The sequence below is a fragment of the Canis lupus genome, chromosome 20 (assembly GCF_003254725.2).
Source record: "Canis lupus dingo isolate Sandy chromosome 20, ASM325472v2, whole genome shotgun sequence".
In the NCBI taxonomy this organism is placed as follows: domain Eukaryota; kingdom Metazoa; phylum Chordata; class Mammalia; order Carnivora; family Canidae; genus Canis; species Canis lupus.
Genome location: NC_064262.1, coordinates 24,242,440 through 24,260,456, shown reverse-complemented (window position 1 = coordinate 24,260,456; position 18,017 = coordinate 24,242,440). Strand labels below are relative to the sequence as shown.

General features: G+C 39.0%; 1 protein-coding gene across 2 annotated transcripts in view; it reads right to left on the bottom strand.

Moving 5' to 3' along the window:
* Positions 1 to 18,017, bottom strand: part of SUCLG2 (succinate-CoA ligase GDP-forming subunit beta) — a 254,313-nt gene that overhangs the window by 108,141 nt on the left and 128,155 nt on the right. For both annotated transcript variants that reach the window (XM_025456519.3, XM_025456520.3), the window contains 5 exons: positions 17,037 to 17,136; positions 16,100 to 16,190; positions 11,351 to 11,503; positions 9,515 to 9,604; positions 1,988 to 2,084 (listed from right to left, as the gene is read on the bottom strand). In XM_025456519.3, coding sequence (XP_025312304.3) covers positions 1,988 to 2,084; positions 9,515 to 9,604; positions 11,351 to 11,503; positions 16,100 to 16,190; positions 17,037 to 17,136 — 531 coding nt within the window. The remainder of the gene's footprint in view (positions 1 to 1,987; positions 2,085 to 9,514; positions 9,605 to 11,350; positions 11,504 to 16,099; positions 16,191 to 17,036; positions 17,137 to 18,017) is intronic.

Below are 18,017 nucleotides of genomic sequence, written 5' to 3'. Positions count from 1 at the left end.
TTCATCAGAGAAATTGGCCTGTAATTTGATTTTTTTTTTTTTTTTGGTGGTGTCTTCATCTGGTTTTTGTATCAAGGTAATGCTGGCCTCAAAGAATAAATTTGGAAGCTTTCCTTCCTTTTCTACCTTTTGGAATAGTTTAAGAAAAATAGGTATTAACTCTTATTTAAATGTTGGGTAGAGGGATCCCTGGGTGGCGCAGCGGTTTGGCGCCTGCCTTTGGCCCAGGGCGCAATCCTGGAGACCCGGGATCGAATCCCACGTCGGGCTCCCGGTGCATGGAGCCTGCTTCTCCCTCTGCCTGTGTCTCTGCCTCATTCTCTCTCTCTCTGTGTGTGACTATCACAAATAAATAAAAATTTAAAAAAATAAATAAATAAATAAATGTTGGGTAGAATTCACCTGTGAAGCCATCTGGTCCTAGACTTTTGCTTGCTGGGTGTTTTTCCTGGACTACCTGAGATGAGGACCTATATTTTAGGAATGTCAGGGACTAGTCTATTTTGTGTCTGACAGTGGATATTCAGTCACGTTCACCAGTCATGTCACTCTACAAGACAGTTATCATTTTTTTAAATTTTTTTTTTATGATAGTTACAGAGAGAGAGAGAGAGGGAGGCAGAGACACAGGCAGAGGGAGAAGCAGGCTCCATGCACCGGGAGCCCGATGTGGGATTCGATCCCGGGTCTCCGGGATCACGCCCTGAGCCAAAGGCAGGCGCCAAACCACTGCGCCACCCAGGGATCCCTCATTTTTTTTTTTAAACATTCTTTTATTATTTATTTATTTATGATAGTCACAGAGAGAGAGAGAGAGAGAGAGAGAGGCAGAGACAAAGGCAGAGGGAGAAGCAGGTTCCATGCACCGGGACCCCGACGTGGGATTCGATCCCGGGTCTCCAGGATCGTGCCCTGGGCCAAAGGCAGGCACCAAACCGCTGCGCCACCCAGGGATCCCGACAGTTATCATTTTTATGATTCTTTTGGATTAAAAAACAAAACAAAAAAACACAAACCAAACTCCAAGGCTTAGCCCAGGTCTGTGGCCAGAACATGGCAGATCCAGAATTTGAACCCAGTCCCCTTTGTAAAACATTATACTATGTTCACCTTGGTCTACAACTTAGTTGTATTTACACATAACAGATCATCTAATTTACTCAATGCAAATCCCTATTTAGACTGCCCACATCCTGCTAGACAGCATACAGAACAGTGGGAGGTGAAATGCGCTAAAAAAAGGACAAGGTTCATAGGACTTACATTTCTGTATCTCCGTCCTGTCCACCTCATATCCCACTCTCTACCTCCAAATACACGCACACTCATAAGCTTTTGCTATCAAATTAGTAAGAACTTACAGAATCCCAGCTGTATGTAAGGCACAGTGCAAAAGGGGTAGGTACTGAGATAGAAAATGTTCCTTTACACTTCATAAGTACCTGGTGGATAGAAAACTCTTCTCTACAAAAATGCCTCCTTCTTCCACCTGAATCAGAAACTGGTAACTAAGTAAGGTGAAAGAGTTAGACAGGATGGCGCTAGGGCTTCACTGTAAGGATATAAATTCATCAGAGGGGCACAAAGTGAATTTGTACACATTTATGCAAACTAAAAATTTTCAAGCACTTCCAGCTCCATAAAATCATGTGCATTCATTACATCCCAATGCAGAGGCTCCAGTTCCTACCCAAGTTTTTACCACAGCATAAGCAAGAATGGCCCTGGAAAAACAAGGGGGTACTGATGGATGGATGTTTCTAAATAAAACAAGAAGGAGCTTCCCCTGAGGCCTGGCATTTGGTTGCAAACAAACTCCAGTGCTGAAGTTCAACGTATCACGGGAGCATTTGAAACCATGGCAGAAATTAAATTGCTGAATGAAATGAATGCAAAGGTGCTGCTACAGTCTTTTGTACAATTTAATTTATAGTTTGCATAAATAATTATATTCATTTGTTGTTGTTTTTTTTACTTTTTTTGTTACCTTGTCCTTCTGGAGTTTCACCAAAGGGATTCACTTCCACCTGAGTAGCATCAATTTTCAGGAAGAGATTGTACAGCTTCTTAATTTGATCTGCAGCCTAAATGGGATTAAGTAAAATGAAATTATACCAAAGCAGTAAAAAAACATTTATTTTGCTGGATTAATGAAACCTTAAAAATAATAAGCTATGTCTTTACATTCAGTTAGGTTTTCTGAAGGGAAAAAGAGAAAAGCATAATTATTTTAATTTCCACTGCTATTCATTAGAAGGAATTGCTCAACCTTCCTCCAAACACCAGGAAAAGACTATTATCAGGAAAACAAAATATTTTCAGTATAGCCTAAAAATGTTGTTAATCTTTTTGTACATTATCATGTCCCTATTAGCCGAGTTACGCTGCAGTATGAGCCACAATCATTAATATAAACAAGCTCCATTTAAGTAAAAGGTAAACATGATTTTGAGAGTTTATAATGATTACATTTTCCTTACTATGCTAGAATAAAACAGTTATTACATTCATCAGTCCAAACCTATAATCTGGGAAATAATTACTGAGTATATAATGGAAACTATGGCCAAAACAGGGAGATGAAAGTCCTACATAGTAAGAGTTCGGGAACAGCACAGTTCAAACTAAACAGTTTGTCCCCAAGGCATAAACCACAAAGAGCAACAATGTCCAGAGTTACCCTGATGTTATGCCCTGATTTCACTCTTCTCATGCTGCTTGAAATTCACTCACTCATTCACTCTTTTCAACCAACTTTTATAAGTGGCCTATGTCACAACATGCTGGCATTTTGTGAAGTGGGCAAGGGAAAGACATCATGAATGGGGCCTTGACACAACCCTGGTAAGCTCACACCTATAGTGAGTACAGCCTGTGATGCCACACAGCACAACTGTGCAGTCATGGCTGAATGCTGGGTATCAGTCTCATTCTTGGCTCCACCCAAAGCCTAGCCATCATTTTCCCTTGGCAACATTCTTGCTCATTGTTCCAGCCATGCATTTTTGCCCCTCAGATCCAGTCCCAGCTTTTCCCCATCCCGACTCTGAGTATCAGGGGAGCTGACCCTTGTAGGCTGAGTTTCCAAGGCTTCTGCCCTGGATGGCTCTCAGCTCACTTCAGCCAAGGGGAAGCAGTGGTAGGAGACAGGAAGTAGTGGAAAGGAGGGGGACTTCTAACCCCGCTCTTTTTGCCTTGCAAAAGCATCTCCTCCTACGGCTTCAGCAACCACCAAAGAGCCACCAGGGTTCTACTTTCTGTCTCCCAAGGTGCAGTAATTCCACTGGCTCACTTAGGTCCTCCAGTGGCAGGGAGCAGCAATTTCCTGTTATGCTTTAACTCTACCTTTCCTCTCTCTATACCCTGAAATTCCTCAACTCTTGAAGCACCATGTAACCAATCCCCTAGAATAAAGTCCCACTGTGGTGAACACTGAGAGTGTTCTCTTTGTTCTAGTATTGACTGAAGAACTCCTGGAAATGAAATTCACGTTGTCTTAATTTATTTTATGTATATTTATAAACTTTCTTAAATCCTAATTTGAAACCCAGTAGCTATGAATAAACATACATAATGAGTAAGACTGAATATTTCTTAATTCTGATTTTTTTCTGGCTAGATAATATATGTATATGATACAAAATTCCTAAGGTACACAGAGTCTCCCTCTAAACTTTCACTCAACTCCCCAGCCACAGAGCTTCTCATGTCTCATCCTGCAGCAGCCACCTTACTTTCTGGCTGGTGCTTCAATGAGAGATAGTCTATATATGTGAAAGCATGCATATTCTCCATTCATCTTTTTCAAAAAAATGAGCTTGGTTCTATACCTTGTTTCTCTACTTAACAGATTCTATAAAGTCTATATCGGCAACACAAGTAGAGTGATCTTATTCTTATAAGTGGCCACATAATATCTTACATGAATGCATCATAATTCATTTAACCTATCTCTTAAACAATAGCCATTGAGTTTCCAATAGTTTGACATTGTCTAAAATGCTGCCTTATATATCTCTCTATGTATATCATGCATGTGACTAAACATCTATAGGATAGATTCCCCAGAATGGGTCAAAAAAAGGAGTATGGAGATTTTAAATAGTAAAATTTTATTTTAAATTATCCCTGGTAGAAACTGTCACTAGTTTCTCAGCCCACAAACTAGTATCATAGAATTTGTTTCTCTATGCACAATCATCTCTACCAATCTTTGCCAGTATACCAGGTAAGAATGGGTATTTCATACAGACATTTAATTGGAACTGCTCTTACCATTTTACTTCTTTATTTTTATTATTTTTTAAAAAAGATTTTATCTATTCATGAGAGACACACACAGAGAGAGAGAAAGAGAGGCAGAAACACAGGCAGAGGGAGAAGCAGGTTCCAGGCAGGGAGCCCGAGCAGGACTCGATCCTGGATCTCCAGGATCAGACTCTGGGCTAAAGGCGGCGCTAAACCACTGAGCCACTCAGGCTGCCCGGAACTGCTCTTATTATTAATGAATTTGAGAATGATTCTATGAGCTTAAGAGACATCTGTATTTCCTTTTCTCTGAATTTTTCTGTTGAGATTTTAATCTTTTTTCTGAGTTATAAAAAGAGGGTTTTTTTTTTTTTTACATGTAGGAAATTAGCTCTTCATCTCATATAAATTGCAAATATTTTTCTCCTTTAACATTTGACTTTCACCCATGTGTTTATTACTTCTGCTACATGGAATCTGGTAGTAGTAATAATAATGTCACTCTCTTCTTTCATGGCTTCTAGCTTCAGGTCAGATTTTAAGAAGGCTGGTCCCACTCTGAGAGTGTTAAAATAATTCTCCAATTATTTTTTCAAATACTCTAAGATTTCTTTTATTTCATGTTTACTTTTTTTTTTTTAAATCCAAATGGATTTTATTTGAGCTACAATGCAAAGCTGATAAAAAAAAAAACTCACTGCCAAATAGATTTGTATTTTTAGGGGTTTTCTAGGCCATCAATATGAGCTTGAAATGTAAGCTGTATGAAACAGGCATGCTATCTAACCTGGACGCTATGGCATCCACTGTACTCCTACTACAGCCTCTGCACAGAGTCAACACTCAATAAGCACTGGTTCAGTTAATGATTAACTTAATAATGAGAGACTACATAATAGAAAATAACGCTGGGTACCTGCAGATATAAGATTTTATCTCAGCTACTTTAAAACTGTCTTCTTTTTTAAAATATACATTCTATAAAATGCATGATTTCAATCATTTTTAAGTGTACAGTTTGGCAGTGTCCAGATATTCACAGTGTCATGCAACCAAGCTCCAGAACATTTTCATCCTGCAAAGTGGAACTCTGTACCCATTAAATCACAACTCTCCATCCCCACTCCACTCATCTGACAACCACCATTCTACTTTCCATCACTATGAATCTGATGACTCTAGGTACCTCCTATAAACAGAATCATACCCATATTTATCTTTCTGTGACTGGCCAATTTCACTTAGCATAGTGCCCCCAAGGCTCATACATGCCTTGTCACAACCTCCCTCTTTTTCAAAGCTGAACAACTTTCCATTGCATGTATATACCACATTTTGTTTATCCACTCATTTGTCAGTAGATACCTGGGTTGCTTCAAAACTTCTTCAGTTTATATCAACCTAGCTTACCATGAAGCCTGCATTTTCTACACATTTATGCGACTTTCACTACACATTAACACAGCATTTAGTTTGTATTCACTGTTATAACTATTTATTATTGTACAAAGACAGACCATAAACACTTTTTTGAGTGGGACTGAAGCATGATTAGATTTGTGTTGTAAGATCTCTAAGGGATATGTGTTATAAAATATGTGCTGTAAGATCTAAAAGGGAGAACCAGCCCAGCTTGGAGACAGAACGTGCCTTATTCCACAGGCCATCCAGTAAATGACTAGAAAGGCTCGGCAGGGAAAATGTGTCAGTCTGAGCAGGTGTAATAATACAAAATGGCAGGCCCTGGGGCAAGTTGAGGTTAGCTCCCCAGCTTTCTAAAACATGTTCAAATTTAAAAAATAAATTAAACACAAGTCAAAGAAAACATTCTGCTGTTTACCTTACAGTCAGCCAGTTTCCTACTGCCACCTACTTCCTCAGCTCAAAACCACACTATACAGAAAATTTGTTTTCTCTTTCTTTTGCCACCAATTAATGCTATTTTAAGGTTGTTAAGCAATTAAAAAAAATTGAGATCCTAAAATCAAATATCCTTTGAGCCATATGCATAAGACCCTGACAAATTCACAAGTACCTTCAAAAATGTTTTAGCAGGTTGAAAATTTTATTATTTTTATTTTTATTTATTTTTATTTTTTTAGGTTGAAAATTTTAGAAATATTTTCATTTTATTCCAAGAACTAATATCATCAACATTCACATACGGTTCTTGAAGCCAGCCAGAGGCGCAAACCATTCTCAGAGGCATTAATGATCATTTATTAACTGCCCCCATCAAATCTTTTCATTAGCTAAAATACTAAATAAAGATGCATGTTGACAATTCACGGTGCTTGTTTTCAAAATGAACAGTATAGAGGGCAACTAAGACACACTTGAGAGATCTGTGAATTTTTTTAGTCATTTTCAGCTGTTGTGTGGCTTTAGTCTTTTCAACCAATTCTTAATTAAATGAATTTTGTCAGGAACACACACTTAGTAGTTTCTGTGCAAGGTGATAGTTTTTCATTAAGTCTAACATGAAAACCTCACCTTCAGAGACAACAGGCACGAGTTATAGGAAAGATAGTAATAACTTTACAAGGTAATCATTTTATAAGTTGTTCATTCATAAGAGCACTGGCTCCAGATACCTAAACCATGTCCTAGATGAGAATTAAGTGATTTTCAAGGTCATATTGAATCTGAGGGGCCTCAAAGATACTATTTCTTGACCAAAGAATCACTGACTGATACGCGTTTAAATATTTTCTCTTAAAAAAAAAATGTTTTCTCTTCTAGGGGAGCCTCCTCTGCTTATCGGACACTGGTTTTCTGGAATGTTTCACTGACCTCTGTGGCTTGACAAAGCATCCTAAAGCAGAGGTTCCCAAATTTACCACTCCAGCACACATATAGGCTCCTTCTTACTGTGCAAATATAATCAGGTGTCCCTAGATGAACAAATTTGAACACATCTCCGACAGATCACCCTCGCCCTCCTTCAGATTACACTCCCTCTCCCTGTAGTCACTGCTAGCAGCTGACCACTGTTATGTGAGCCCCTGGAGAACAATGGCTATTTCTCTTCATCTCCATTTCCCAGGGTCCAACAGAGTGAGCAGCACCCAGGCAGTGCTCACTTCAACTTTGCCTGTCAAGCAAATGAAGACTGAAAGCCTTTCATTTAGTGGGTGACAAAGAAACAAGAAAAAAAAAAAAAAAAGAAATAAAAAACTTTTCCTTTCTTCAATACATTCTGTTAAAAATATTATAGCTACTGATAAAAAAAATACTATAGCTACTGATGATCTCTGAGAACTCACATGTTCATCTTCCTTCCATAGGTAATTCATTTAAAACCTAGAGTGTTTGGGGTACTGAAAAAAAATGTGATTTAACCATTTAAGAGCTATGACTCTTAAAGTTCTCTTATAACATGGAAGAAAGAGGAGGAAATTATCTTCTGGTGTTCACAATGGTATTACTGCCTTCTCTAGAACTTTCTTTTATGTTCACCTCCTGAGCTGTCAAGTCAAGGTATCAGCAGATTCACCCACTCTAGATTTATTCTCCTGCCTTTACAGCTGCCTATCACCAACTCTCTAGGAATCTTTTCCAAGTGGACGTCCTGGCTGTGTTGTTGCACTTACTCACAAGTATGACAAATGTTTCTAGGGCACCTAATATATCAGCCAAGCACTTTGCTGGCAACAAAGCAGTAAGCAAGGCTGTCCCCTCTGTGGTGTAGATTAGGATCTGCAAAGGTGAATGAAATAAGTAAAACAAAAAGAGATATGCAGAGGCATATAGATGAGGTGAATAGGGTTATGGAGAACATTCTGGAGCTGACTGCAGGGAAGTGTGGCTAGAACATAGTGACCACATGAAACAGTGGTCTCAGTGACCACCACCCCTACATAAGACACCCCACAATAAATGTCAAATGCATGGCTAAGCCAGTTAGTGACCTCATTCTCAGGGGGAGAATCCAACCACTGAAGCCCTCACTCAAGAATCCACCATAACTTCTTTTTAGCAGGTCACTAACTTGGCAACTCTTTGACAGTCTTGGAAATAACAATTCCTCTACCTGTCCACTGAGTCTTGGCTCTTTCTTCTGCTAATGTTTAGTCCCAGATGTTCCTGCCCCTTCTACCATCTTGAATATTCTGCTATCTGAGGGAGTCGTTCCTCCCATGTTCAAATAAGTGCTGTCTTCTCTTAACTTAAACACATTTGTTCAAGTCTTACTCAGCTTTACCCTTCTATGACTGGCCTTATTGCCATCCTTAAATTTCTAGAGACAGAATCAATCAAAAGAAAAAGTAAAGGCAGAAAGAGTGTGAATTCTGTTTTCTTAGAGGAATGTTGCCCAAATAAATGAAAGAAAATGCTCTATAACAATTGGGAGCCCCAGGTGAACACATACATACTCCCACATACACACTCACACACACATATATACATATACATAGGCCATAGGATTATTAAGTTGGTTTCTCTTAGTAGTGGAGGAGTTAAAATAGTTTTGATTTAACTGTGGGACAAAGAAGCTTGCCTATGTAAACGTACAATCAGGGTCTGTGGGCTGGACCAAGGTCAAAGCAGGACTGTGATGCTCAAGACAGATTCTCTCCCTCAACAGCACAGAGGACAACTTCTCTGTCTTTGAAGCCAAAGCATATAATTACTAAATTGGGATAATTTAAGCTGTTTTCAGTGAAATATCACTTTCAGGTCATTAATATTCATCTCAAATCCCATTAGCTATGAAAGAATAGCAATTAGTTAAGTAATGTATATTATTAATAACAATAACAGCTGACCTTTCTGGAGTTCTGAATGAGCACTTCCTCACATCAGCATACTCGATCCTGACAACATGCCCTGTTTCACAGATGATGATCCTGACATTCAGACGGGTGGAATCACACATGCTGGTGGCACCACAGGATTCAAACTCAGGTCTGCCTGACTTGACAGCCTGTGCTTCTAACCACTATGCTGCCTAGGATAATTCATGGGCTGGCACTGCAGTGCTACAGAAAAACATTGAGGCTAACATACATAGCAAAATGCACGTGTCTGCATGCAACACTCACACCCCCACATACCTACACATATATGAACACATCTCATCAACATCCTATTCTGGAATACAAGGGAAATATTTTTCTTCATCATAAACAACAGGGGAGCAAAACTGTGACACAATAAATAATCCTGTATCCTGGTATCCTCACAAATATTAGAGGAAAGTAAGCAAGGTAGTAAACATTTTCTGAAACAAGTCATTCACAGTGGCTTCCAAATGCTCAAGTACCTGGTTTTTCAGAGGCCCAAGGAAGCCTAGATTTTCTGCCATCCGCTGAGCTTGGCTGTCCTTTATCCCTTCCATAATGTCGATTTGCTCCTAGTAAAAATGAATTAAATAAGGATAATTCAGACAAGCAAATGAAAAGATTCACAACCTCGAAAGAAAATGCTTAGTATTTATTTGCAAATGAGTAATTAAAGTGTGGCGCCTTTCCAAAGATCTCTGAGCAGGGCTACTGCAGCTGCCTATAGGGTACATTTTAATTAGCAGACCATCTAAAAAACAGCCTTTCCAAAAACTATATAATTCTTCAGGGTGGCATGCTGACAAGACAATCGGATGCCAGTTTTCACTTTTAATTACTATACAGATGGCACTGACGAATATTTAGTCAGTTAATTTTTATGACATCTTTTGGAAAGCTTCCAAAGTAAGGTTTTCCTGTCTAATATTGCTGTTAAGTTTAGAGCCTGTCATACGTAGGTTAAATATTACCATATGATTTAAATAGTCTATTGATGATGATAATCATTAATAATACCTTAGCTCTACAAAGTGCCTTTCTCTCCAAGATACTAAGTGCTGTTCATATACCTTATTTCATATATTCTCTTTCCAAATGAAGTGACTTGTTTCAATCACATTAATTTTGAAAATGGCTAGATATTACTGGTAAGGCAGCATGTAGTCTCGACTGAACTTCCAAGGTAGTTAACCTAAATAGGTGATATTGGTGAAAACATTCTGAAATCAATCACCAAAGTACTAGTACTTGATTGGAACAAAGAGGTTCAAGAAATAAAATTCTCACTTTCTGAAGGGAAACAAAACCACCTTCTAAAAGAAATAATGAATCCTCCTGCTAAAATTGTTTTCCTTTTACTTTTTTTTAAAGATTTTATTTATTTATTCATGAGAGTCACAAAGAGAGAGAAAGGCAGAGACAGGCAGAAGGAGAAGCAGGCTCCATGTAGGGAGCCCAACGTGGGACTCGATCCCGGGACTTCAGGATCACGTCCTGAGCCGAAGGCAGGCACTAAACTGCTGAGCCACCCAGGGATCCCTCTGGTAAAAATTTCTAACTTGATACATTTTTTTTTTATACTAGGAACCCAGAATTAAAGAACTAGAATTACAGTTCCAAAGACTGCAGATTTTTCTTCTTACAGCTGAGGCAGGTTGAGAAGCACTTTATACACGTCACCTCATTCTTTCTCACAATTCTGTGGGGTGGAAATTACACCCACTTCTACTTTAGTGATTGAAAAAATGAGGCTTAGAAACACTGAGACCCTTGCTGGCTGGTTAGGATTTGACCTCAGCCAGATCTATGGCTAGAAACTAAGGATGAGGTTTAAAGGACTGAAACAAATGGATAGAATCTGGATGTTTGAAGGATTCTGTTTTATATTAGCAGTACTGAGAGACATGGAGGCAGTCTCCAGCTTACATCCAGTCTCCCAGGACAGAATTCCTGGATTCTACATACTGTGACATGGGGTACAGTTAGTTAATCCAGAGGAAATGGAAGACTCACAGTCCTCCCCCATTGGTTAATTCTTGGGCTAGGCTGGGTAGAAGAAATGAGAGAGGAAGGAAAAACAGGAAGGAGGAATAAAGGAAGGGAGAGAAAAAAAACAAAGAAAAAGACCTTGGATAGGGAATACCTTGGTTCTAGCCAAGTTTAACTGAGTGCTCAGAAAAGAGAAAGGACTCAACATCTTTGTGCCATAAATCCCAGAAACGAATGTACTGCTATCAGCCTCAGACTGCACATTAAATCTTTAACAGCTTGTGCAACAATAATCAATGAACACAGCATAGGCAGGAATATAAACATACCTTAAAAATAAGTTCTGGATTCGAAGCTGCCACTTCTTCAATGTCAACACCCCCCTGAAGGCTGCCCACCAGTACAGGGCCATTGCAGGATTGGTCCATCAGAATGGCCAGGTAGGTTTCTCTGGAAATGTCCAAGGCTTCAGCAACCATCACCTACCACATTAGCAAGAAAGTCAAATTAATTCAGCATTGAGCTGAGTCCCACTTGGAAATCTATATAAACTTGCCACACAAAGCAAACAGCTTCATTTTCAGGCTCTTTAAACCCAGTGAGCTAGCTACCAGAGATATGAGAGTTCTGCTCTCATGATACAGAATGCCCATTTTCACCTCCTTAATTGATCCTGCTAACTTGCTCAAGTGACAGGTATTTGGTTTGCCTCAAGGAACCTTCCTACTTTAATCTTCTTTTTTTCTTCCTTGAGAAACCCTGACACTTAAGAAAAACTCCAGGGAAGCAGTTGTTATTTTAATTTGAAACATTAACAGTACATACATCTTACTACACAGATTCTTCCCAGATTTTGCACTGGTGGAAAACCAGGTTTGTTGCCAAAAGGATTCTTTTTACAGTATGTCTGATGCTTCCCAGGTTTGTATACCTCTATCTCCTGGATCACTGTATTTTTAATTCAATTTCTACTTTATTTTAAATTATAAGTATACTATTTGCTTGTTCAAAAACAATGCAAAAGGTATCAAAAGTACATAAACGAGACAATGATAGCAGTCCCCTCCTCTGCATATTCCACCCTTGGACCTCAGGAATCAGGGTGATCAGGAGCCCAGGTGGAACCTTTGTGATCATCAAAAAAAAAGCAGCACTTTCCTCTGCGCATGCCAGGACAGTGCCTGGGTAAGAGGCAAGTGGGATGGAAGGATTTTATTCTGTGCTCACTGCCTCAGCCAGCTGTCCTTTTGCTCAGCACAACCTCAACAATTGTGTGTGACAGGCCTACCAGGAAAAACCACTACCAACTTCTTATCTCTTTCCTATGAATCTACAAGCATTATAATAGTAGAGACATCCTGCATATGGAAGCATATTATATCTACTTGAATGCCTCTTTTTCTTCTTGTTCTTAATATTACAACTTGGAGATCTCTCTAAGGTCTTCTACTTTGTGACTAGATGGCACTTACATGTCAATATTCATTTAATCATGTCCCTACTGACATTTTTTTTAAAGATTTTATTTATCCTGAGAGACACACACAAAGAGAGAGAGAGAGAGAGAGAGAGAGACAGAGGCAGAGAGAGGCAGAGACACAGGCAGAGGGAGAAGCAGGCTCCATGCAGGGAGCCTGTTGTGGGACTTGATCCTGGGTCTCCAGGATCACACCTTGGGCCAAAGGCGGCACTAAACTGCTGAGCCACCGGGACTGCCCTACTGACAGACATTTATGTGGACTCCAATTTTTTTTTTTTAAATGCTACTTCAGTGCCTATTTTTGTACATATACCTTTGCTCATGTGTTTTAGTATCCCTGTAGATAAGGTACCTAAAAGTAAAATGGCTACGCTTTAGACTCTTCATATTTAAAAATTCAGTGAGTACCACCCAATTGCCCTAGAGAGAGATAGGCTATACCAACTGACATTCCCAATAAAAATGGTTAAAAGGTGTCTTGGATGATTTTTTTTAAAGAAAAGAATATTCATAACTAATTAGTACTAAAAGTGAAATAAAACACACTGCCCTTCCTAAAAGCAGTTCAGTAAAAGATTTGACAAAAAAAGTCAGATTAAACAGCATTACATGTTAACTACCCAGATGCCATAAAACCACTAATTTTAAGTCACATGAAATGGGATAAATATATGATGATCTAAAAAGCCATGAAGTAATGAATACAGAACTTCTTTTCAAACACATCACCAGTTAAAAATAAAATATCTTATAAGAGCCTTCATATTGATTCTCTTATCATAAATGGTAACTCATGACTATGTAAGAAATACTTCTTGGCACACAGTGTTAGGATTTTCATAGAAGCATGCTGTTTTCTAGTTCACTTTCTAATAAGAGCTAGTCTAGAAAAGGAGATTTAATGATTTTCAGCAGTTATTCTGAGAAGCAACACAACATTATAACTTTTTCAGATGTCATTCAAGAGTCCTATTCTTAATCTTCTAAAATGTTGACAGATGTGCTCCGCATTCTATCAAATTTCTATTTGTAAAGACCAGCTGCTATATCAAATGGCTTCTGTTTGGTAGAAATAACGTATCACTCTTTAAGAAAACATTCCCAGGAAAATGATGATTATCAATGGATAATTCAAGATATTTTATTTCAAGATCAGTTTTTTTGACATTACCATGCCCTCCATATAGCCCAGGATGTCAGAATATTTTAAGCATCGTTGTAGAGAGAGTCTAAATGGATTCCAAGAACATTCATCCCATGAGGACCTCAGCTGATATATTTCAAAACTATGACTTCATCTGTGACTGACACAAACAATATCATCAACACTACCTTTTTGTGGAGTCTTCCAGGGTGGAAAGCTTTTGGGAACTACTGGACCACTGAACCTGGTTGGTTGGTTGGTTTTTGTCTTTAATATCATGCCATTGAAACTGTAATCTGTAGATGAGTACCAGTGTACAAACTATTTGTAACAGGACGATGATTAGATAAGATTAAAAGTATACTTGATTTCTGAACTTCTCTCGTTGTAGGGCAGTAACCTTGGCTGGTATTGATTCGTGAAGAACATGATGAGTAGCATAGTCTCATCTACCCTATTATTATTCTAGGGAATACACCAGAAATGCACTGGCACAGACTTAGAAAAAAATATCCAATGTGTACAAATGTATGTATGAGTTTAAGCCACTTCTCAAAAAAACTTAGAAAACTAAAGTTTCTATTCTATAAAGGGAGGAGTTCTGACTGCTGTCCAAGATTTCGTAAGTTAAAAAAAGCATGTTCCTTAAAGTCACATAAAAGGGTATTGTTATAGGAATGTGGTGACATAAATTTTACACAGAAAAAGGACTGAAACGATATATGGCATTATTTCAGGGGGGTGAGAAGCCAAGGAACTTTTACTTTCTAATTTTTATATTTCTCTCAGATTGGAATTTTTTACAAGTGTGAATCACTTTTACAATCAGAAAAAAAAAAAAGAATACACTACTTAAAAGTAAATCATTCTAGTCGTTTCCTGGCAATGACTCGGTGTACAAGCATGCACTTATCTCCAGCCTTTCAGAAACCTATCTACAAACTAATTTTATGCATTACCATACAGCATGAATCTGCTGTAGGTATTTTTATATGCTTTAAAAAAGTATCACAAACTCTAATCTAAAAACTCATGGAGCCATATAAAACAACAAATTCCTACAAACAAAAGTACTAATCATGTCCTCTGCAGACAAATTTTGAAGAAGTTAACACAGGTAAAGGCTCATAACCAGATTTAAAAGGCAAATAAAAGCACTGTGTTGGGCCAAACAAAAGTCAAAACAAAATACTTTTGCGTTTTAAACAGCTCTTACATCACAGAAGCCCTGGGAAAGACAAACCAGCATAACCAGTTTTGTCAGTGTGCTATCTTGACATCTATAAAAGCTTTATGTTCTCAGAAGGAGGGAACTAATGACCACCAGTATTTCCAATCTCCTTCTTCCAGATCAAGATAGACCCAAGACAGCCCCTGTCATGGTATACTAAGAACCAACTGGCAATTTTTTTTTTTTTTTTTTTTTTTTTTTTGGTCATGTCAAAAATTTTCCACACAACCCACTGTGAAAAATAAAAAACACAGAATACTACCTCAGGTCTCCCCCGCGCCAAGCACGGCACATGGGTGAGGACCATGATCTGGAATGCTGTGTCAACCAAGCAGACACACGCTTCCCAAAATGCTGGGCCTCCATTCACCGTTATGACGGAGCCTTCTAACCATCTGTGCCTGACAGGGCCAGAGTGTGTGACCTTGTAATCACATAGGGGCCAACACTCACAAAGGTCCCTGTCTTGGTCTCTTGGTGTAATGTTTTGCTATAGCTGACTCGAAATTTGAACAAGGGCTCCTGCGTTTGTTTTTGTACTGGGTCCTGCAAATCAGGTAGCCAGTTGTGGTGCTTCTGTGCATGAAAAGGGCACAGCAAAGATGGACAGACTGATGGGAGCAGAGTTAGGTTCTGGCCTCGGCTCCACCACATAAAATTTTATGACTAAGGCAGGCCACTTTACTTGGGGGTTTGGGCTCTGCGTGTGTGTGTATGTGCATAATGTACACCCTTTGGACACGAGAACCCCAAAAAGATTGCTGAGACACAATACTTGCAGTGATAATAATGGTATTAATCTCAAAGTAGGGGAAAGGGACACTTAGAAAAGCAATCATAGCAAGTAATTCTGATACACAGGATGAAGATGTGGTTGTGGAGGAGCAGAGACTGTCCCACCCTGAGTAATAAGAGCTGTTGTACAAAGCCCTTTCCAGCTTTAAACAACACATGCCAGCGTTCTGAAAGGGAAAGCTGTTGATTCCATCACTCACCTGTACCCATTTTTTCTAAACGCTAATGATAATAAACACTAGTACTATTAAAGACCCCTTTTTACTTCTCCTTAAAGAATACCACAACCTAAACAGATTATATGAGGTTTAAAAAACAAAATAGCATATCACCAAAGTGCATTGCTTCATCAGATTGTCAAAACTGCAATATGATTTTCTCTTCTTTCTAACACATACACAGAAAATGACCCAAAGCATTTGTATTACCTTGTTAACTTTCACACCTTCTTTTGGAGTTTGTTTTGTTGCTAGATTATATCCAATCATCTGTTTAGCCAGCTGTCCTACAACTTGAGGGCTGAGAGAGAGAGAAGAAAAAAAAATCAATGTCTATGCTGAAAATTATTTTAAAGCAGAGTGCATACTATGTCCTCATGTCCACACTGCACAGGGTCCAGCTCCACCCTCACAGAGCCCACAGGCCTTTCTGTTCATACATTAGGTGCCTAGCACTGTACCAGAGGCTCACGGAGGGAGGGAGGAAGGGAGGGAGGGAGGGGGGAGGGGAGCGGAGAGGAGGGGGCAGAGGGAAAGGGAGTTGAGCGGAGGGAAGGGGAAGAAATTTTTACTTCCCTCTGCTATCCTCTCACCAAAATAAGTTATAGTCACACTGCTGAAATTCATAACAGATTTAGATAAGAAATAAATAACAAAGACCTGACTTGGGCAGTGTGAGAAGTATTGGCCACTAAGAGCATAGGAGGGTAAGATTCAAAGTAAATAATGAAGGTTTGTAACAGGAAAGGAGAGGAAAGTGGGTAGTGCTGGGCCCCTATACAGGAAGGCTCAGATTATTAGACAGGAGGGACAACTGAAACCATTGGTGCTGGGGAGCCACTGCAGGTTCTAGAATAGGGAAGTAACAATATGGAGGCAACATTTGTGTTATCATTCTCAACATTTGCGATGAATCACTGTGACAGAAGAAGTGTTGGGTTTTCACCAATTAAGGAAGAAAAATCCACTTATGAGAGAAAGAACACTAGGGCACTGTAGTGTCCTCTACTTGTAATTCACTTTCTTTATTTGCTACCTCCTGTTCCCACCACATTCCTACCATCTTTCTCGTGCTCCCTTCAATCATGAGCAAGATCTGCCATAACTGCTTAGCCCAAAGACACAGAATTAAAATCTCCAGACTTACTCTTTTGTTAAATGAACGCCTCCTTTCAAACCGCTACTGAAGACACCTTTTCCTCTTCCTCCAGCTAAGATCTGGGCTTTTAAAACAAATTCTTTTGCATCTGAAAAAGAAAACCCAGAGCCGGTAGTGTAGTTTAATTTTTTTTTTTTTTTTTTTTTTTAAGCAACAAGCAATGTGGAAATACACATGCTTTCCAAAAGTGGTAAAAGCTCTCTTAAACTAACTTTGAAAATAAAGGCATAAAGAACTTCAAAAAAACATCAGTGCACCTAAAAACGAAGTCTTTATCAAGGATATTAAAATATCTCTTGCCAGTTTAATCTAATACTCAACCATTCCAAGAGAAAGCAAGGCATGTGTTCTCTTGCTCTTTTGAGTGTCAAAAGATGCTAAATAAACCTGGGCTGGAGGTATTAATTTTACTGTGCAATAATACTCTCATGTGGCAGAGGCACCAATCTGCTAGTCAGAAGAGCTAACTACCTGTCAGCCACCAGAGATGTCAAAGGGAAGGCTGGAGTACATGGGGGAAAGGTTTAGGACAAGATGCAAAGGAAGTGGTTAATAACTGTATTCTTAGAAACCAATAGATTTCTGAGTGGTTGCTCTAGATATTGATGGGACTGGATAAGGGAGGAGGAAATGGATTAAAACTGAAAGCAAGCAATATTTCTGAAATGTTGGCAGGGTAACAAAACGTCCTAGGGGAAAGTGGTGGTGGAATTTTCATTTCTCGACACACTCAAGGAAATGGGGGAAGTGTCTGCTTTTGACCTTTGAGACCTGAGTCAAAAACTCAAATATCTTATTGGGCCTGGCTCAAAAGTTGCATGTGTGAAGAAGCCCAGTGATGGAAATAAGGCCTTCAGCAAACAGGAGAGCTGCTGTCCCCCTCTGTCCCTCCGCCATGCAACCACCAAAAGAATAATAGGAGAAAAACAAAAAACAAAAGCCCTCAAATAAAACAGATTTCATACACCA